Source organism: Triturus cristatus, chromosome 5_1 (genome assembly GCF_964204655.1).
Source record: "Triturus cristatus chromosome 5_1, aTriCri1.1, whole genome shotgun sequence".
Lineage (NCBI taxonomy): Eukaryota > Metazoa > Chordata > Amphibia > Caudata > Salamandridae > Triturus > Triturus cristatus.
In genome coordinates, this window is record NC_140587.1 from 696,616,649 (window position 1) to 696,638,619 (window position 21,971).

General features: G+C 50.7%; 1 protein-coding gene across 3 annotated transcripts in view; it reads left to right on the forward strand.

Annotated features, from left to right (window-relative positions):
- PRKDC (protein kinase, DNA-activated, catalytic subunit) overlaps positions 1-21,971 on the forward strand; it is a 2,754,228-nt gene that overhangs the window by 514,351 nt on the left and 2,217,906 nt on the right. For all 3 annotated transcript variants that reach the window (XM_085605657.1, XM_085605658.1, XM_085605659.1), the window contains one exon: positions 10,860-11,086. In XM_085605657.1, coding sequence (XP_085461783.1) covers positions 10,860-11,086 — 227 coding nt within the window. The remainder of the gene's footprint in view (positions 1-10,859; positions 11,087-21,971) is intronic.

Genomic DNA, 21,971 nt, shown 5'->3' on the forward strand with positions numbered 1-21,971 from the left:
GCTCTTCTCCGTCCCTGTGCCCACAGTCTTCCCCGGAGGCGCCTCAGGTTCCCCACTCATCTTCTCCCATTCCGGGCTTGGCCTTTCCGTCCTCCGGTTGGGCTGGGAAACGGCAGGCTTAGCTTACAGCTGTCGCTGACAGAGGAATTGCTCTCCCACCTCGTTGCCCTACGGAGGCGAGTGCTGCCTTCGCCCGGGCTGTCTCCACGGCTGCGGGGATTTTGCACATGGGTGACCCGGCTGCCCATTTCCCCACAGATCATTTGTTGGAGGTTCTCCATCAGGGCTCTGGTGGACGGGCGTTGCTTCTTTCCCTTCGAGGCTTCGCTCCATAATTCTCTCTTGGGGGCATCCTGCCACGGGGAACCCAGTGCCCCAGCCTCTTCTGCACCGCCACCGTCCTGCTCCGCATGATCCTGTCTGCCTTTCCTTCCACCCTTCTACCAGGGGCCCTCTTTTACAGACTCCCTTTCCCTCCTTGCCATCGGTGTTGTCTCCCCCGTCACGGGAGGCCCGGTGGTTAGACTCCTGGGGGCGCAACATCTTCGCCTCCTCCAATGCTGCCTTGCGGGCGCTTAACATGCTTTGTATGTTGGCCAGGGCCACTTCTTGCTTGTGGGATTCGGCGGAGTCCCTTCTGTCTTCCGCTTCTCAGGAGGGTGCCTGCGCTGATCTGCGGCACCATGTGTTGGATGGCCGAGAGCTGGCGGCGTTTATTCTTCGCTCGGCTCTGGACATTTCTGAGGTGCTTGGTCGCACCATGGCTTCTTCAGTGGCCCTTCGTCGCCATGCTTGGTTGAGGGATAGTGTTTTCCCTGAGAACGTTGGAGAGCGGCTGGTTGACTTTCCCTTCAATGACACTTTTGTTGACCTGGATGTCGGTCTGTGTTCTGGGAGGTGTTCTCCCGTTGTTTCCTGGGGCCTAGTAACGATTAGCCCCGGTTGTGTGTTCTGTGTGGTTGGTGTGCCTTTAGGGTCCTTTCATTGGCTCTTTGGTGCTGTTGGCTGCTGATCCGGCCCTTTTTTGACTTGTGGTTTTGGCTGTTGGTAAGCCCGGTAGGTCCTGAGATTAGGCTTTCTGTGTCTTCTTTATTGGCTGATTGGCCAATGTGGGGAGGGGGTGTGTGTGTGTGTGTGTGTTTTGGGTTTGGGTTTGGGTGTTTTGGGTTTGGGTTGTTTGGGTGTTTGTTGGTTTGGGTTTGGGTGTTTGTTTGTTTGTTTGTTTGTTTGGTTTTGTTTGTTTGGGTTTAGGTGTTTGTTTGTTGGTTTGGGTGTTTGTTTGTTTGTTGGTTTGGGTGTTTGTTTGTTTGTTGGTTTGGGTGTTTGTTTGGTTTTGTTTGTTTGTTTGTTGGTTTGGGTGTTTGTTTGTTTTTTTTGTTTTTTTGTTTTTTTTTCTGGACCGGCCCCTCCTTTGGAGTGTGTCCTGGCCTCTGCCTTCGGCTGGCGTCTGGCTTGTCCTGGGTGCTCCGTTCCGTGATGTTGCTGGCTGCGTATGCCTGTGCAGCTCTGCTTGTTCTACTCCACTGTTGTGACCTTTGATGTATTCCCTTGTGCCCCTGCCTCTGGTTCCGTTGGGGCTTTGCGCACCTGTACCTTTCTTCTTCCGTCTGCGCTATTAGCAGTGGAGCCGTTCATGCCTTGTCCGCTGCTTGTGGCTGAGGTGTGTTCAGCTCATTTCTGTCACTGTGTCTGTTTTTCTTACGGTGGGCCCTGCCTCCGGTTCTACCCCTTCTCCCTGGGGTTTGAGGTGGTCCTTGTGTCCTTGCGGCTTTTCGGGTGCTGTCTGCCCCTGTGGGGTGTTGGGCGGTTCTCCCTTGGTTGGGCTTAGGGTATCCTGGCCTTTCCCTTCTTGTCCCTGTGATACGTTCCCTGCTAGGGCCCTGTGTCTCTCCTGGTGGGGAGGCTCTCTCGCAGGCCCTCCTCCCTTCTGGGTATGGCTAGGGTATCTATTCTTTGTTAAGGAATCTGTGGCTAGTAGTCTCTATCAGATGCACAAGTTACTTATCTTCGGTAATGATGTATCTGGTAGAGACTATTCTAGCCGCAGATTCCTTCACAACCCGTCCTTCCTCCCCGTTCTGCGAGGACCCTCTGCTTGGGTTTCTGCAGTCGCCTCCCTCTGGGTGGCTTGTTTTCTGTGGGTGTCTTCTTCGTATTTTTCCGGTTCGACATCCCTCCAGCTAGTTTCTCTCCAGTGTGCGTGGCTACTTTTGCTCTGTTCCCTCTGTTGTTAGAGTTTCTGATCCCCTTGCGGTCTTCTTCGTTGGGCAATCTTTTGCCTGTCCTTTGGCCTCCTACTCCTTTCAGGGGTTATCGCCCTCCTTAGCAGTGTAGTCTGGGGATGGATGGCTGTTGCTCCTCTGTTCTGGGGTTGTGGCCCTTCACTCTGTGGTTGCAGACCTTCTTTCTTTCTGTCACGGCTCTTTCTCATGCTTGTGCCTCCAGGATGGCTCTTGCCTGGGCTTGCACGGTGGTTCCACGGAGTGGTGCTTTGCGCTTTTCTTGCTCTGGCTTCGATTCTCTGGCCTTATGGTGCTTTGGTGCCGACTGGTGCTGTCGCCTTGGTTTGCACGGTTGTTCCTCAGAGTGGTGCTCTGCTCTTTTCCTGCTTTGGCTTTGCTGTTGTAGCCTTCTGGTGCCAACTGGTGCTGTTCCTCACCTTTTGTTTTTCTCTACTTTGTTTCTCTGGTTTTTTCGCACACTGTTCCCATGCTCTCCTCAGTTTTGTTGTGATGGCTCCGCGTTGTGGCGCGGAAAAGTTCTCTGAAGCAAACTGACGTCAGCGAGCCGGTGTGGGGCTTATGTGACCTCGCTGACGTCAAGCCCGCGGAGGACGTCGGGCGGAGCCGCGTGGTGCCGCCCCCCCGGCACGCAGAGATGCTGGGCAAGAAAGTTTTCCGGGTCCAGTCTCACTCCTGGGGATAATTCTACGTTAAGGAATCTGCGGCTAGAATCGTCTCTATCAGATACATCGTTAGCGAAGTAAGTAACTTGTACGTTTGGGCGTTAGCTCAACCTAGTCTGGTGCTTAGTGTTATGGGTCAGATCTCTTTTTATTATAATTATGGCACTCGCCTACAACCACTGGCCAGTGCAGTGAAAATGCAGTATCAGTCATATGTTTGTAGCAATAACAGTATTCTTGGTGGAGTGAGATGCCAGCATGCCATGACAGTTATAGAGGCCGAGATCTGCACTCCCAGGTATGTGAATGGATTAATGCTTCATTGTAGAAGATACTGCTTAGATATGTGGGCCTGCTGATTCTATGGGGTGGAGATATTCAATATCCGGGATTCCTGTAAGTTAAAGGTGAACCCAGATACTTCCCAGAATCTTTCTCCCTATTAGTGCTGATATCATTGGGTTCAGTTAGTTATTGACACTAGTACTTAATTAGCATACATGATTAGTTTTTGTAAATTCTTTCCAATCTTAACCCATTGATTTTGTTACCTTTCATCCACATCCATTTTACCCTCAGCTCCATATAATAGAGTGAAGAGCAAGGGGAGAGTAGGCAACCTTGCCTTCTACTCCTCTGTGTGAGTAGTGGTCACAAGAAGGTGCTGCTACCTTAACTCTAGCTCTTGGGTTATTTTACTCTATCAGGGCCAAGCTCGGAATCTGGAACGAAAGCTGGATCCTTTAAGGGTCTCCTCCAAGTATGCCCAATTTGCTTTTATCGAATTCCTTCTCTGCATCGAAACTCAAAAATAGAGCATTTTTCTTGATGTTTTTTGTTATTAATAATTTGAAGGGGTTTTTTCAGGGTTGCCGATACATGATCAGTGTGGGTTGAATCCTGATTCCTCAGGATTAGTCAGGCAGGCCATATGTATGCGTATTGTATAGGCAAATATGCAAATGAAAGGTTTGGCATCTATATTCAATATTAAACACACAGAAAGGAAAAGGGGGAAATGTGAGCGAATAAGAATTATCACAATGGAAAGACATAAGATGATGCTCTATCCAAGGCATTGTTCTGCGCAGGGATGTTGTAGCAGTCCTATGATGAAGCCTTTTAAAGTAACAATGGTCCCATTCACGTAGATGCGCGAGGGATGCCCCATCGTCGGACTGGATTCAAGCCTTGTGACTCCTGTCACAAGCGGACGTCTGTGACGGATCTGCACCTCGTGTGCCTCTGGTGCCTGGAGCGTGACCACTACCCGAAGTCATGAACCCGAAGTCTTTGCGGGAGCGGTCCCAAACGCTTTTGGGGAACCAGCAGTTAGCTTCGCGTCACTCCCGGTCTCGCTCAAGGGGAAGGTCTTGAGACTGGTCGTGGAGCCACCAAACCTCGTCCAAGTCTTCGCACTCCACGGGTAAGTCAAGAAGGCGGCAAAGAAGCACCATCGCTCGTCTCCTTCTCCCCGTCGGTCAGCTGACGCAACGCGGGTCTCGGAGTGTCGTCGCTCAAAGGCTCTGTCTCCGGCACCTGACTCGGGGACGACTCCGCGCCTCCCCCCGTTTTCCGAGTGCCAGAGCGTCCCCTGCCCACGTTGTACGAGGCCCTCCACCATGTGTTTGGGAAGCCCGACTCTGCTGGTGCGCCTTTGGGCCTTGCGGAGCCGGTTGGGGGCCCTGGGCCTTTGATGCCGGCGGCTTTGGCCCCAGCACCGGAGAGCCCCCATGGATCCAGGCCTAGATTTGTATTGTTGCCGGCAGACCTTACTCTACCTTCCCCGGCGCCGATCCTGGTGACTATGCCCCCTGCTGATGCCGTCCCCATCCTCATCCCTGAGATGGACCCGGAACCGGATCGACGTCAGCCGACGTCGAACCAGACAACAGAGGGTATGTTTTTTTCCTTGTTCATCCTGGGTGTTCCCTATCGCCCTGAGGGTGGTGAAGAGGACTGGAAGGGTTCGCTGGATCCTTTAATAGACCAGCTGGGAGAACCGGACTGGAGAGAGGAATTGTGTGATGCCTGTGGTCTGGATACCTCCCCAGAACTTGGCATGCTTTCTCCCCCTACCGTGGCTATGGAGGAGGGAGCGTCCTATGCAGTGGTGGTGCATAGGGCAACCAAGGCTTTGGGCCTGGAGCTCCCTAGGGTGGCAATCTGAACTAACCTCCTGACAGAGGTGCTTCAACTGGCGGCAACCTCCTCTGAATCCCTCTTGCCCTTTAATGAAGCACTCACGGACGTTCTTCTGGGCACTTGGTCCAAGCCCAGCACAGGGGCTCCTGTGGAACGAATGATTGCCTGCCGCCACCGTCTGGCCCTGGGCGATCCCATTTTCTTCACCCAACACCCTTCCACCGAGAGCTTGGTGGTCCAAGCCTTTTCTTCCAAGGGCGCATTCCTTCCACACCCCAGATAAGGAATCTAAGAAGGTGGATCATCTTGAGAAGCGCATATTCTCTTCCACCAGCTTGGCGCTGCGGTCCGTGAATACTGTATGCAACTTGGTCCTCTATACCCATACAGTTTGGGATATGGTTGCGCAAGTGCAGCCTCAGTGCCCGGAGGAGGCCCAGGCCGTTTTCTCCCAGTCAGTGGCAGATGGGAGAGATGCAGCAAAATTCTCAATCTGCTGTGGAGTTGATACCACCGACTCTCTGGGAGGAACTATTGCCAAGTTGGTCGCCCTTCGGCCCTACGCCTGGCTACGCCTGGTTGAGGATGTCTGTTTTTTCGGGGAATGTCCGGTCAACCTTGCTGGACATGCTCTTCGATGGCCGTCGCCTTTTTGGTGACAAGGCAGACTCCACGCTGGAGCACTTCAAGGATTCTCGAGCTACTGCCAGATCCTTGGGCCTCGCTGCGTCCTCCCGTCCACCACAGTCTGCCTTTCGTGGCTATGGAAGGGGCACCCCACCTCGTCCGACCCAGTCCAGCCACCGGCCCACGCAAGCTGCCCAACCTCTACATGGTCACAGACGTGGGACCCAGCGACGCGGGTCTTGGAACCAGCGGGCAGGCCAGTCCACCCTTTCCCCCCCAGCAGCTGCCGCCAAACCCTCGTAGTCTAACCCCTCAGGCCTATCAGCGGCCAGTGGGTGGCAGGATTCGCCATCACCTCCCCCACTGGCAATCCATAACGGCAGACAGGTGAGTTTTGCAGATAGTCCAAAGGGGCTACTCCCTCCCCTTCGAGACTACCTCTCCCTTCATGCCACTGTCTTTTGATCGCATGTCGGAGGATCATTTGGCACTTCTCCGCCAGGAAGTCTCCGCTCTCCTGGCCAAGGGAGCTATTGAGAGGGTTTCTGCGCCAGAAGTAGGTCGTGGTTGCTGTTCCCGCTACCTTCTGGTGCCCAAGAAGGACAAAGGCCTACGTCCTATATTAGAAGATAGGGCCCTCAACCGCTTCCTCCCAAAGGAGAAGTTCAAAATGCTAACCTTGTCTCAGGTCCTCTTTGCTCTCGACCCTGGAGACTGGATGGTGGCGTTGGACTTGCAGGGCGATTATTTTCATATCCCAGTCCTGCCAGCCCACACACGTTACCTGCGGTTCACGGTAGGCCACGAGCATTGTCAGTTTACTGTGCTCCCCTTCGGCCTTACCAGTGCCCCTTCGGTGTTCACGAAAGTGATGGCGGTGGTCTCCGCTCATATGTGCAGATCACGGGTTCCAGTCTTCCCCGACAACTGGCTATTGAAGGCGGGCTCCGCCCAGACTGTCGTCTCCCACCTTCAGACTACTGTGGACCTCATGCAGTCACTGTGGTCCACTATCAACGTGCCGAAGTCACACTTGACTCCCTCTCAGTCGCTCCCTTTCATCTGAGCTGTAATGGACACAGTGCAGTGTCGGGCCTTTCCTCCCGAGCAGCGAGTCCGGGATATTTGGGCTATGAAACTTGATATTTCAGCCTCTATCCCAGATTTTGGTGAGAATTACCTTGAGGCTGCAGGACCTCATGGCCTCCTGCTGGTTGATCATGCCAGACGGCATATGAGGGCTCTGCAGTGGGACCTGAAGTTCTAGTGTGCGCAGCATCAGGGTAATCTTTCCGACTACGTCCAGATCTCGAAGGGAACTGCGCAACAAGTGCAGTGGTGGTTAACAAACCAAGATTTGGTCAGAGGCAGGTCCCTCTCCCTTCCCCAACCAGAACTCACGGTGGTGACCGATGCACCACTCCTGGGATGGGGCGGCCACTTGGGAGAAGCGGAGATCAAAGGAGTCTGGCCTCCAGCTGGGTCCGGGCTTCACATCAACTTGTAGGAGCTCCGGGCCATTCGCTTGACACTGAAGGCATTCCTTCCCTCCCTCAAGTTGAAGGCAGTGCAGGTGTTCACAGACAACACCACTGCTCATGTGGTACTGCAACAAACAAGGCTGGGTGGGGTCGTGGACCCTTTGTCAAGAGGCCTTTCGTCTTTGGACATGGGTGTAACATCAGGGCATGACCCTGGTGGTTCAACACCTGGCAGGTTCTCTGAACACCAGAGCGGACAAACTCAGCCGGTGGATCACGAATGGCGTGTTCACTCGGAGATGGTGCAAGGTCTCCTTCAGCAGTGTGGAGAGCCTTGGTTAGATCTGTTCGCCACCGAAGAGAACTCCCAATGTCAGCAGTTCTGTGAGTTGGAATTTCCAAGGCGGCACTCGCTCGGTGATGCTTTTTGTCGCAAGTGTAGTTGCGGCCTCCTGTTTCTTTCCACCTGTACTACTTCTGACCCGAGTGCTGAAGATCAAATGCGACCGGCCCAAAGTCATACTTGAGGCACAGGACTGGGCACAAAGAGTCTTGTACCCTGAGCTCCGGAGCATGGCTATCGATCCTCCGATCCGACTGCCCATTCAGGAGGATCTTCTGTTGCAGGAGACGGTCCTCCACCCAAACCTGTCCAGCCTCCACCTCCTTGCGTGGAGCTTGAGTGGCGACAGTTGACAGCTTTTGACCTTCCTCCCGAAGTCTGTAATGTCATTTTGGCCGCTAGGCATCCAGCCACTAAGACGGTATATGCCTGTCGATGGTACAAGTTTGTGGCATTGTGCACAGCAAAGGCTGGGGTCCCCCTTTCTGCCCCTCTTTCTTAGGTTCTTTTGTTCCTTTTCTCTTTGGCCCAGCACAGCTCTGCTCTGGGCACTCTTAAAGGCCATCGGCTACCAGATCAGCCGTCTTTGTTTAAGTCCCCTATTGTAAGTAGGTTCTTTAAGGGCATTATTCATCTCTTTCCTCCATCTACTTCATAATGCCTCAGGGGACTAGAACCTTGTTTTGACTTACCTTATGTGCACTCCCTTCGAGCCTCTTTACAACTGTCCTCTTAGGCTTCTCACTCTTAAGACAGCCTTTCTTGTTGCCATCACCTCTGCTCATAGAGTGAGTGAGAGCCCCCTTTCTTCTTGGTCCATCCGCACAAAGTGGTGCTTCAAATGAGACCCTTGTTCCTGCCTAAAGTTGTCACTCCTTTTCACATCGGACAGACTATTACTCTCCCCACCTTTTTCCTGCCTCTGCACCCTTCCAAGGAGGAGTAGAGACTCCACCATCTGGACCCGAAACGTGCGCTATCCTTCTACCTTGACGGCACAAAAGATTTCCGGGTGGACGATCAACTTTTTGTTGGCTATGTGGGTGCCAAGAAAGGTCGGGCTGTGCAAAAGCCTTACATCTCTTGATGGGTCGTCCTTTGTATCAAGATTGGTTACGCTTTGGCTGAAAAGGAGCCTCCAGTTGGGCTGCGAGCTCATTCCACTAGAGCTACGGCAGCAAGTACTGCTTTGTCGCGTGGAGTTCCACTCATCGACACCTGCCAGGCGACCACGTGGGCTTCTGTGCACGCTTTCACCAGACATTACAGCCTGGATAGTCAAGACCGGAGGAATGGCTACTTTGCCTGCTCTGTCCTCTAGGACTTTCTGGTGTAAACTTGGTTTGCAGTCCTTCCTCCGGGGTTGGTATTGCTGGGGTATCCATTCTAAGGTAAGGAATCTATAACTAACAGTCTCTTTTAGATGAACAAGTTACTTACCTTCAGTAACAATGTATCTGTAAGAGACATATATTAGTTATAGATTCCTTACCGCCCCACCCATCCTCCCCGCTCAGCGAACTGACTTTTGGGGATAGGGACTCCCTTACAGTGCCCTAGTATGGCACACCAGTGGTCAGTGTTTTTATGGCTCTGCTCTTCAGACATGGAAAGTCATGTCAGAACTGACGGCAGCGTGCAGGGATGGCGTCTAAGTAGGCACCGCGATGTCAACCCAGCAACCAAGGTGCTGACGATGGACACGGAGTCGACCGACGCCACCTTCCGACACGCAGGGGTGTGGCTGAAGAAAAATTCTCCGGTTCAGCCTTTGTATGCAACTTTCTACTCTGACAAGCTGGTGCTTAGGACTTGTGCTCCCTTTCTTTTAAAATGTTTTTTTTTCTATGCGGACATTTTATCAGGCTCCCCTTATTATTTTCACTTCAACCAATTAATGGTCATCCATCTCATGAGAAACGGTTGATTCCTGAGCATACCCTTAGCTTCTATATTGACTGACATTAGCACACAGGTACATTTATGAGGCTGTTTTTCGACATGCCCAGAGGTGGAACTGACACAAAATAGAGGCCATCTCACGGTGTGCATGCTGTTGCAAGAGATTCTGGATCCGGTTTGTCAGCTGGAGAGATTCACAAGGTGAAGAATCTCCGGTTTGATAGTACTTTCCTGGTACTCACCCAGCTGTGACCCTCAATCCATGGGTTCTTGTAACCATGCATGCTGGTGTATAACTACAATCTGTATCTTCTGAGTGGTTTCTGAAGGGCATCAACCTCGGCTGCATGCCTATAACTTACCGTTTGACGCCTCTTAAATCCAGTGCATACCCACGAGTCACTAAGCTGCTACTCCTTCCTATAACCAGTACACGTCGGTGGATAACTCCTCCATCTCTTCTGGGTAGCCCCTAAGGAGCATTGCTGCAGCTGTGTTTCTCCATTGCATGCCAATGGGTTGATGCTCCTCCCTGTCCTCAGATCATTTATTGTGAGTGGCCCTACACAGTGCATGCCTAATGGGTTGTTCACCTATCTCTCATGGGGAAATATTTAGAGCATCTGCTATCACTGCCTGCTCCCAATGCATGCTGTGGGCTGCTTTTCAGTTGCTCTTGGCTGAATTTAATAGATACTCTCAGTCAGGCTCCACAATAAATGAATGGAAACTGCATGCGTTCTGTCTCTCACACCCCTTTCCCCAATCACGTCTAGGTGCATCAGAAAAGAGCACCGTTGTAGTTACTCATGCAAAACACCAACATGAAAACCACATAGGCCACACTCAAAACTCAGCACTTTTTCCAACAAAGCTGCCACTCCATAGTGTGGCATGCTATCAGCTTGCTAATGCACTTCTGAGATCCAGTATAAATGTAAATAAAACACAGTAGTCTTTTCAAGCCATATTCCCCCTGGATGGACGCTCTGTCATGGGTTGTACATAACTGCGTGGGTATTACTGTACAAACTCCCCTGGAGGTAACCATAGCTATGGCTCTGATTACCTTTCAGGGTAAGAAAGACTCTTGTTTACGATCTGTCTTTGTTGCATGGCCCCACCAAATGGGTTTCTCGTCGCAGTGTAATATCTGGGTAAAGAGCCATATTGAAGTCCGGCTGTGGAAGGTCATTTGTGTTCGTCCCTTCCTTAACATTTTATTTCTTCACATTTAACAGATATGTACATATTTAGCAAGGTAGCATTACAAACAATGTGACAATTAAGAGGATATTATTTTGTGTTTTGAGGCTTTTGAAGCTAATGACTTCACATCAGTCTAGATGAATAGGAAGCATCATATTACAGATATGTCTTCAAACTGAAACCTTACTACATAATTACAGTCTAGTTTATGAGGCAAAATGTTTTTATTTATGTTTTGTTATTTCAGGATGGCATAGTGGACCCGATTGACAGCACTCTCAGAGACTTCTGTGGACAGTGTGTGAGGGAGTTTCTGAAATGGTCTATCAAGCAGACCACGCCTCAGCAGCAGGAGAAAAGCCCAGTAAACACAAAGTCACTTTTTAAGCGCCTCTATAGCCTTGCACTTCACCCCAATGCTTTTAAGAGACTTGGCGCTTCACTCGCTTTTAACAACATTTATAGGGAATTCAGGTGAGCTGGCTTAGTCTACTGAGTGGAAAATGGTTCTGATTTGGGAGCGTATTAATTATGACCACGATCAAATGAAAAAGTGTACGATGTATAGTGTGTTCAATCCATAAGGACCAATACAAAATATACTGCATGCATGTACTAATAGTTTCATGGTCCTTAGACTGTCTATTCATCATTTTTTTTAATTATTTATTCTAAGTACTGTAAGGTAAGAGATATGTTACACTGAGGATACGAGTTAGCTTTGAAAGTCCAGAATTCTATTAGGCCATAATCAAATGAGTCTAGGATGGTTATAAAAATGAAACATCCAGGTTGTACAGATGGCCTTCAGGGACAGTAAGTTGTGGGGAGTGGTAGTTTTGAAAAGTGAAGCTGCCTTGACAGTGAATACTCCTCCTCCGATGCAAATGTGAGTTGGGAGGATAAGGCATTTTGTGTCTATGGGTTCGAGGCATGTGGGCTGCTGAATTCATATCTGTGCATAGATCGCCGCCTAGTGTTGGGTCCGGATGATTGCACATTTGTTGTCCTGGAAGAGTCTTCGAAGTATCACGAGATAGGTGGCTCCTCCCCTGGACTACAGTGCGCATGGGCATCCTCTCCATCCTTAGATTGTTTTTTTCCGCCATTGGGTTCGGATGTACTTATCTTAGCTCAAGTTAGGAAACTTTAGTTTAAAGCCAAAAGGCCTTTAGTTCTCGTCGGTACTGTTCCCGTTCGGTATCGACCATTTTCTTTAGTGTTTTAGCACCTTCTTCAAGCTTTTCGGATCCGCTTTGCTCCGAACATCGAACTTCGATCGACGATAGAATCGAGGACTCCCTTCAAGAGATGTCCTTTATGCCACGCGAAATACCCACACATCGACGTCCATCCGGTATGCAACAAATGTCTCTCACCGGATCACGATGAGTCGAAATGTATGGCCTGCGCCCGGTTCCGCTCGAAGAAGACTCTCCTGAATCGACGGGCAGCGAGATTGGAGGTGCAGCAATCGGCGCCTGCCCCGGCCAACATCTTTAGCACCGAGGACGAAGACGCCGAGAGCGTAGAAGACGTAGACTCCAGCCACGCTTCCGAACACGACTCCCGATCGGAAGACGACGATGAGGTGATCTTTGAGGGCGAAGACGTCGTCGAAGAGGTAGGAGACTACGATGAGGCCCTTGGGGCCGAGGAAGATAGCTCCAGCGAAGAGCTAGGCCAACCCGTCGAAACGGAGGCCGAGAAACTAAGTCGTCATAAGGCTCAGGTCGAGGGATCGCCTGCGGGCCTTACCCAAGATCGATCACACTGTTCTTCGGCCCCGCCTCAAGGCCCGGCCTCGAACATTTCACAGGAGCCATTATTATCGAAGATGACTGGATTCCCTTCAGTGAAACCGAAACCGTCCATCGCACCAGTTCAATCGAAACCGAAAGTGAAACAGGTTGCGATCGGCTCGAAGGCCTCGAAGCCCTCCACTCCTTCGACGCCGGCAAAGCTCCGACCGCGCCAAAAGAGATTTCGGTGCCGAGCTCACCGCAACCGGTCCGGGCGCCGAGCCGAAGAAGAAGGCCCTCGGTCCCCACACGGCGCCTCGGCCTGTGGCACCGAAGATTACGGCCCAACCCACCAAGGTCAAGGTGGCCGACCCGTCTGCGTCGATGTCGAAGACGGCGGCGCCTGCCAAGTCATCGACTCCGACAAGCTTCGATACCTCCCTTCGGATCGATGACCCAAGGACTGGAAATAAGTCGGATGCCGCTTCGACGCCTACCTCCAAGGTGCCGATCGGTTCCAAGGCGCCATCTGCGTTCACCGTGCAACAGGTCTCCGCATCGTTGCAACGCATCAGGGACCTCCACTCTACGTCGGGTCCCGAAACGCACAAGGCCGCAAAATCACACTTGGCGCCGGCGCACATCACATTTGGATTGCCGCCACCCACGGCGCCGAAAATGTTCGAGATTCGGACACGTGTCCGCCAAACACAGTCCCTATCCACTGGACAAACCGATATCGAGCCGTCACAGGCACACTTTATCGACGCCGACACTGGTAGGTTGATGCTCCGCAAGCGGAAAATCACGCCAGAGAGGGGCTTGGACTCTTACAAAATTCCTCTGAAACACAAATTGCCGGCAGGGTCAGAACCAGTGCTTCATGAACACTTTCAACCCTTCCATCAGGATCCACCGTCCTTTTCTCCTACGCATTCAGAGGCAGACGCAGGGGAGGACTATGTAGGGGGATGATACCACCTACCCTGGGGTTATCGATCCTGATGATCACTTGCAAGACCCAGATCAGGCATGGGATGACCCCCCCCCGACCAGGGTAACGCACCAGATACTCCTGACACGCAGCTTTACAATATAAAGACATCTCCCACAGAGGACACTGCTGCCTTCAATGCCCTCATAGAACGGGCTGCTGCCAATCATGGAGTGGAACTCCATTCTGACACTGTAGAAGAAGGCTTCTTAGTGGACACTTTCGCCTCCTCTGAGAAAACTGTCAAAACTCTGCCAATGTTGAAGGGAGTTCTAAAACCTGCAAAAGACATTTTTAAAGAAACAACCAGGGCACGGGTGCTGAACCCCAGAATCGAAAAGAAATACAAGCCTGCGCCCGGAGACCCTATGTACATTAGGGGTCAGTTACCTTTGGACTCCATGGTTGTTGCTAATGCTCGCAAAAGAGCCCACTCACAAACAACGGGTGATGCTCCTCCCCCCGACAAGGAGTCCAAAGTGCTGGAGTTATCAGGCAAACGGATAGCAGCGCAAGCAGCAAACATCTGGCGCATTGCCAACACACAGGCACTCCTAGCCCGTAATGATAGGTCCCACTACGACACACTAGAATCACTGCTACAACATTTGCCAGATGAATACAAAGAGGCAGCGGAGCTCCTTATCAGAGAGGGACAACTCCTTACCAATGCGTCCATCAAATGCGCACTGGATGCAGCCGACACTGCCGCAAGGGCGATCAACACAAGCGTCATGTTGAGGAGGCACGCATGGTTGAGCATCTCAGGCTTCAAGCCTGAGATTCAGAACAATATCTTAAATCAACCGGTCAACCCAGACTATTTATTTGGCCCTGAAGTTGACACTACCCTCGAAAAAATTAAAGACACAAACTGCAAAATCAATGGGGGCTCTGCAGTCGCAGCAGTTTCGTAGTGGCTCCTTTCGTCGCCCCCGGAATAAAGGAGCATCTGGAGGTCAGGGGTCCCAGCAGCAGTACAATAAAGGGGGCACACAAAGTAACTATGATAAAACCACCAGAGGTGGATATCGTGGATCCAGCACCAAAGGCAGAGGACGTGGGTACGGCAACACCAGGTCCTCCCCCAAAAACAAACAGTGACGCCTTCTCCCTGCCCCCTGACCACATAACACCTGTCGGGGGGAGACTCCAGCAGTTCCTGTCAGTCTGGAAAACCATCACCACAGACAGGTGGGTCAGGGACATTATCCAGTACGGTTACTGTCTCGAATTAACGTCCACTCCACCCAACATACCGCCAAAGCACCGTCCTATGTCAGTAGAGCACTTGGCATTATTGCAGCAGGAAGTACTAAGTATGCTGCAAAAAGGTGCAATAGAAGTCGTGCCCGTCAACCGACAGGGGTGTACTCTGTTCTTCTTAATCCCAAAAAAGGACGGTTCGCTCAGACCTATACTAGACCTGAGACCCCTCAACCACTACATTCTCTGAGTATTTCCATATGCTCACCCTACAGCAGGTTCTACCGCTACTCAGTCAGGGAGACTTCCTAGCCACACTGGACTTGAAAGATGCGTATTTCCACATACCCATACACCCATCACACAGGAAATATCTCAGGTTCACTATTCAGGGGCATCACTATCAGTTCAAAGTTCTCCCCTTCGGAGTAACGACAGCACCCAGGGTCTTTACCAAGTGCCTAGCAGCAGTGGCTGCACATCTACGGAGACAACACATTCACGTCTTCCCTTACCTGGACGACTGGCTTGTTCTGGCAAAGTCAGCCCAGCAATGTGCCAGCCACATGTCCCTCACCATTCACCTTCTTCACAGTCTGGGATTCTCACTAAATTACCCAAAATCACATCTCCAACCCGCACACGTACGACAGTACCTGGGCGCGACCATAAACACTCTGGCAGCCACAGCTCAGCCAAATTTAGTGAGGATCAACAGCATGCAACTGCTGATCACAAAGTTCAAACCTCAACACTCCCTTCCTGCGCGAGTGTTTATGCAGTTGATAGGCATGATGGCCTCCTGCATTTTCATAGTCCCGCACGCGAGACTACATATGCGCCCGCTTCAGGAGTGCTTGGCACGTCAATGGAGTCAGGCTCACAGACAATTAAAAGACCTAGTGTTGGTGAGCGGTCGGGCATACAACTCTCTGCATTGGTGGAATCCACAAAACCTTTGCAAGGGCCGACCGTTCCAAGAGCCTGTTCCACAAATAATACTGACTGCGGACGCCTCTCTCCAGGGTTGGGGAGCTCATGTACTCACTTACACAGTGCAGGCACTATGGACAACGCAACAAAAGAAGATGCACATCAACGTTCTGGAACTGATGGCAATCTTCCTAGCCATGAAGGCATTCAAAGTACACTTGTGCAACAAAGTCGTGTTGATCCGGACGGACAACATGACTGCCATGTACTACATACAGAAGCAGGGAGGAACGCACTCTCCACAGTTGTCTCATCTGGCTCAGAGCATGTGGAAGTGGGCCATTCAGAGGAACATATTCCTCATGGCGGAACACCTCCCGGGCAAGGACAACCAGATGGCGGATCTGCTCAGCAGACACAGCCACCAGATGCACGAGTGGGAGCTACATCCGTCAGTACTCCAACCGTACTTCCAACAGTGGGGTTATCCAGAGATAGACCTATTCGCCACAAACGAAAACGCAAAATGCCAAAGCTTTGCCGCCAGGTTCCCACATCCGCAGTCACAGGGCAATGCGATATGGATGAACTGGTCCGGCAGATTTGCGTACGCTTTTCCCCCAGCGCCGTTAATACCGCTAGTGGCACGCAAACTGCGACAACACTCACTGACACTCATCCTAGTTGCTCCCACATAGGCACGCCAACCATGGTACACCACCTTTCTAGAACTTTCCGTGGTGCCGCATCAAAGGCTACGGATCAAACCCGCACTTTTAACGCAGAACCATGGCGAAATTCTGCACCCAGATCCGCAACAGCTGAACCTGGCAATCTGGCTCCTGAAGTCTTAGAGTTTGGCTACCTAAACCTGCCACCTGAATGTATGGACATCATCAAGGAGGCCAGAAGACCCACTACCAGAGCTTGCTATGCGGCTAAATGGAAGAGGTTTGTCATTTACTGCAACAACAATGACATTAACCCGCTGGACGCATCCATTCAAAACATCATCTGTTACCTCTTACACTTATACCGATGCAATCTGGCATACAACTCCATACGTATCCATTTGACCGCGATAACAGCCTATCTTCAAAACAGGCAGCACCTCTCTTTATTCAGAGTGCCTGCCATCAAAGCCTTCTTGGAGGGACTCAAACGAGTAATTCCCCCAAGACACCCACCGGCACCGGTGTGGAACCTCAATGTGGTCCTCACCAGATTAATGGGTCCACCCTTTGAACCTCTCCATTCATGTGAGATTCAATTCCTCACCTGGAAAGTAGCTTTCTTAGTGGCAATCACTTCGTTAAGAAGAGTTAGTGAACTCCAGGCACTAACCATTCAAGAGCCATTCATACAGGTTCACGCAAACAGAGTTGTACTACGTACCAACCCCAAATTCATGCCTAAAGTGATATCGCAGTTCCACATGAATCAAACTATAGAACTGCCTGTTTTCTTTCCAAGTCCACATAATGTCGCAGAGAGAATGCTCCATACACTAGATGTAAAGAGGGCCCTCATGTACTATATAGACAGAACAAAGGATTTTAGGAAAACAAAACAACTTTTCGTTGCCTTTTCTCCACAACACAAGGGCAACGCCATTTCCAAAGCAGGGATAGCCAGATGGATCGTTAAATGTATTCAAATTTGCTATCAAAAAGCTAAACGCACATTAACGATTCCCCCACGAGCCCACTCCACACGAAAGTTAGGGGCGTCCATGGCTTTCCTAGGAAACATTCCTTTACAGGAAATATGTAGAGCAGCCACATGGTCCACTATACATACATTTACCAAACACTACTGTGTAGATGTACACTCAAAACAGCAGGCAGCTGTAGGACAGGCTGTTCTCAAAACTCTTTTTCAGACTGCTGCAGCTGGCACGGGCAGCCGCTGCTAATGGAGGGACTGCTATATAATCTATGCACAGATATTAATTCAGCAGCCCACATGCCTCGAACTGAATATGCTACTTACCAATATGCATCTGTTCTTGGCATGTAGGGCTGCTGACATTCATATCGCCCACCCTCCTCCCCGGCTCCTGAAGCGGCTGCAGCACTCAGAATTACTGTATAGCATGGTCATCACTGCCACAATGGCGAAAAACAATCTAAGGATGGAGAGGATGCCCATGCGCACTGTAGTCCAGGGGAGGAGCCACCTATCTCGTGATACTTCGAAGACTCTTCCAGGACAACAATGTGCAATCATCCGGACCCAACACTAGGCGGCGATCTATGCACAGATATGAATGTCAGCAGCCCTACATGCCAAGAACAGATGCATACTGGTAAGTAGCATATTCAATCTTAGTGAGTATGGTTGAATTTAATGCCTACATTTATTTGGAAAATGTTGTATTGGTCTATGATTTCATAGTTTAAAAAAGGTGGCTTAGAAATTATATTTATAGGCCACTAAACATCTGATGCTCCAGAGTAGCATATTGTGTGCTACACACATGGCGATTAATAAGTGGTGTAGCAGGGCCCTTAGTTTTATTGACAACGCTCTATGAAAAGAGAGGGCTAGCATGCCTGAGTCTAGTGTCCAGAATCCATGGGGTGCTATGAAATGTGTGTGTGCGAGACACATCGTCGGGGTCCATCCAATTCCTGCAATGTATACATTGAAAAACCCCTACTTGGTTTTTGGGACTTTGAACCATATGCAGTATGTTGAGCCTTCAATAAAGACAGTGCAGACTTGGTGCCATGCTTGTATCTGTATTCAGCATAATGCCTGATACATACGGGGCAAAGCTGGCAGTCATATTGTCTAGATACATATAAATATATTTACAGAATGTGTACTATGACCGTTCAGATAGCTGAGTTAGAGATTAGACATATACCTCTAGGGTGGCATCACTCTCCACATTCAGTCTGCAGTTAAATGGCTCTGCAATACATGAGAATGAGGATCCTGTTTGTGGTTAGCTGTCGTTTCATGGCCTGAAGCACCACCACTTGCTTGAATCATTTGGTGGTGCTTGCCTTTCACTAGAGCTAGCGGCATGTAAGTAAAATAGATGAGGCAAGGAACGTCTATGAGCCAATGTGAGGACTAGGTCTCTCCCCACTACACTTTACATTATCGAGCAGTGTCTGTGCCTTCCAGTGCCATCTACGGGAAAACTAAGGAACGTCCTCATCATGATAGTCCCTAGCAGTACTAATGAGGCCTCCACCTAATTTGTCTTCACCCATGCATGTTAGTAGACCTGAAGTGGTGGTCTACCATTTAGAGCCCAAAGATTCTGATTTGTTTGTCCTGGACCCACACCATCTGAGACTGACAAGCTACAAATTTGGATAAAGAACCTGAGTTGCCCTAGGGAATCTGCCTGCCATTGGCTCAGGTCATCCTAATGCTGGCATGTCTAGTCCTTGAGTCCCTCAAGGCAATGTTCTGCCTTTGGAGCTGCCGCCTCTTTTCAGTTGTCCTCTGGAATTGAAACCTGCCACTCTTTCCAGGGCTACAAAGCTGAAGCTCCACCTTACAGAACGTGCCTATTTTTTGGCTTCTACTTGCACCATCCACTTCGCTGTTGTTAGAAATGGGATTTCTGGTTGGCTAGGTCTTGCGCCTAAGCCAGGCAGAAACCACCAATCTAGTCAGGGCAAGGAAGTTACACGCTTGAGATAACCCCTGCTCACCCTCTTGGTAGCTTGGCACGAGCAGTCAGGCTTATCCCAGAGGCAATGTGTAAAGTGTTTGCGCAACACACAAACACAGCAGCAACACACTAGGTACACCACAAAAGAAACTCCACACAAGGTTATATAAAAATAGCCTTTATATTAAAACACATTAGAATCTTAATCACACATATACACTGCGCCAACTGCCACCATGTCATAATTTACAAGGGTTTATATACATGACGGGCCAATCGGGCCACTGTCAGAACCATCACAAAGCCCAAGTAGCAAATATAAAACACAACCAGTAACTACTGACAAAATACTGTACTCCGCATTAGCAACATAAACACATTATGTCTGCATCACATTAGGCATAAAACACATTATGCATAAACATCATAGGCATAAACCCATTATGCAATAGGCATCATATTAGTAATGCTCCACAGTAACCTTACACGGTGCATTCATCTTCTTTGCACTCCCCCCAGAACATAAATTGACCAAATATGACCCCAGGCCAACTGGCCTTCGGTGGGGCTTACTGCCCTAAGTCCCAAATGTCAGGGCTCTAACATGGGGCCTTTCACTGGCCCTCTGGCTGCCAATGCAGCGAAAACCATGTGCGCAATGTAGGGAGGGGGGGGGGCAGGGAAGTGTATCTCACTCCTTCCTTTGGTCTTACAACAAACATGCCCCATCGTTGCAGCTGCCTTCTGTCCGGCGGGGCAGCTGTAGGAAATAGCCTTGGCACCGCAGTGCCTCTGGAGCCCACCTCTGGGACTCTGTCAACAATGCCCCTTCGTTGCAGCTGCCCGTAGTCAGGGCGGTGCAGCTGTAGAAAGCCCCAGGCACTCTCAGCGCCTTGCAGGTCCTGCTCACGGGACCTCCCTTGGCCGTGCAATCTGCCCCTGCAGGCACCAACCGTGTGCCTTCAAAGCCCACACTCACCGGGGCTCTTCTCTGGGCGGCTGTCACTAAAATGGAGCGGTCCTCCTGGCAGGACACGGCGGCACTGGGACACAGAGCCAAGTCTCCATCGGCGTCATCCCCCCCTTCTTTCTTTTCCCGCAGCATTCTCTGCCCATACGCAGGGCTTCCACCGGCATGGGAGCCCCGCCTACCTCCAGGCAGAAGGTCTGCCTGACTTCCACAGGAGGCGTCCTCTTCTAGCTTCCTCAGTAAGGCTCCACCCGCAACCAGGCGGCACTTGCCTGGCTTCCGGGTTGCTTTGCGGCGGCCCTCTCTTCCTCACCAAAGTGCAGGGTAGGCTCCCGCCTTTAGTTTACACAAATGCGGGGTGGGCTCCCGCCAACAGGAGCACAAACGTGGGGGGTGCTCCCGCTCCTCAATACTTGCAAATGCAATGTGGGCTCCTGCTTGCCTCACAATGTGGGGTAGGCTCCCGATGTCCTCTGGAAATGCGGGGGAATCCCCCACGTTGGGATTCCCTCGGATTACGATGCAGCTTAGCGCTGCAGGCCACAAAAGTTTCTCATATCCCGGGATAACCCAGAAGAGCGTCGCAGCGCTAAAGAGGCACTAAGCTGTGGAAATGTGCCTAAAAGTGGGCACACTGGTGCAGGGTCACCCTCTTGTCCACGGGTCCAAAGACCAACAAAATAGAGATCGGCACTGGAGTTGGAATAAATAACAAGTATATTAATCACTCATGAGTGGGACCACGTCCACACAACACTCTCAAGTGCTGCAGGAGGTAGTACACTGAATTCACAAACCATCGTCCCTTTTATACCATTTTGTTGAGGTGTAAGCATGTGAACAGAAATGGAAAGAACAGTTTTAGAAATAGCTATCAGCAAACAAGGGCAGATGAATAACCACTTGGTCGGCAAAGTGGGAGGGCGAGCAGGAAATGCTTATGGCAGCAGTAAATGGTCGATAGTTAACATCTGAGACCAGGTGCACTGGCAGCTACAAACCCTCAGCACGTACATTGCTTTAGCTGAGTCAGGAAGTCACCTAAAATAAATAACACAAGCAGATTGAAAAAGACGAGCAGCAGAGGACGGAAGAATTACGAAGGAAACTAAATGGACACCAAAGCCAAAATGGATGTCGCTTATGCTAAGTAAAATATTACACATTTCCACAAAGCCACCAAATGTCCAGGACAAAGGCTGGGCCCAGGCAGGCCAGCTTACAGGGCCCTCCAGCAGGGAGGCAGTCCCTCGTGGCTGTTCCTCATGGGGCCCAGCAGCAGGAAGTCCCCCAAGCACAAGGAAGCACACAAAACATGGGGTCACAGCCCCACTATTTATACCACATTTCTCTTTGTCTGCCCTGGCACAGGGCTTGGGGGAATCAGTCTCAACTGGTTCTGGAGTGTATTGGAGCACTCTGTTTACAAGGCTCCTCTTCCCCTTTTGTCAGGTGGGAACTCGGTCATCAGACCACCACAGGGGGTCGGAGCCAGCATTCACCCAGGCAGGCACAGACCTAGTCGGGGTCAGGGGACTACTCCTCCCACTACTCCAAATGAAGATCTCCTATTCAGCTTAGCGCTGACTCACCCTGCCCTCCCTGAAGCCATACACACCTCACCACCCCCTGTCACTCTAGAGCCAGACATGCAATACACATCAGGCAGGCAGACACACAGCACACTGAAATGCCAACTTCTAAAAGTGACATTTCTAGAATAGTGATAATAAATCTGCGCACACCATTGCACAGCATTTATTATTACTATTCCAAACATACCAAACATGACCACGCTGCTCCTCTCATATCAGGAATTACCACTGAAACACTTATCAGAGAATCCCCAATGCATTCCTATGAGAGGGCAGCCTCAC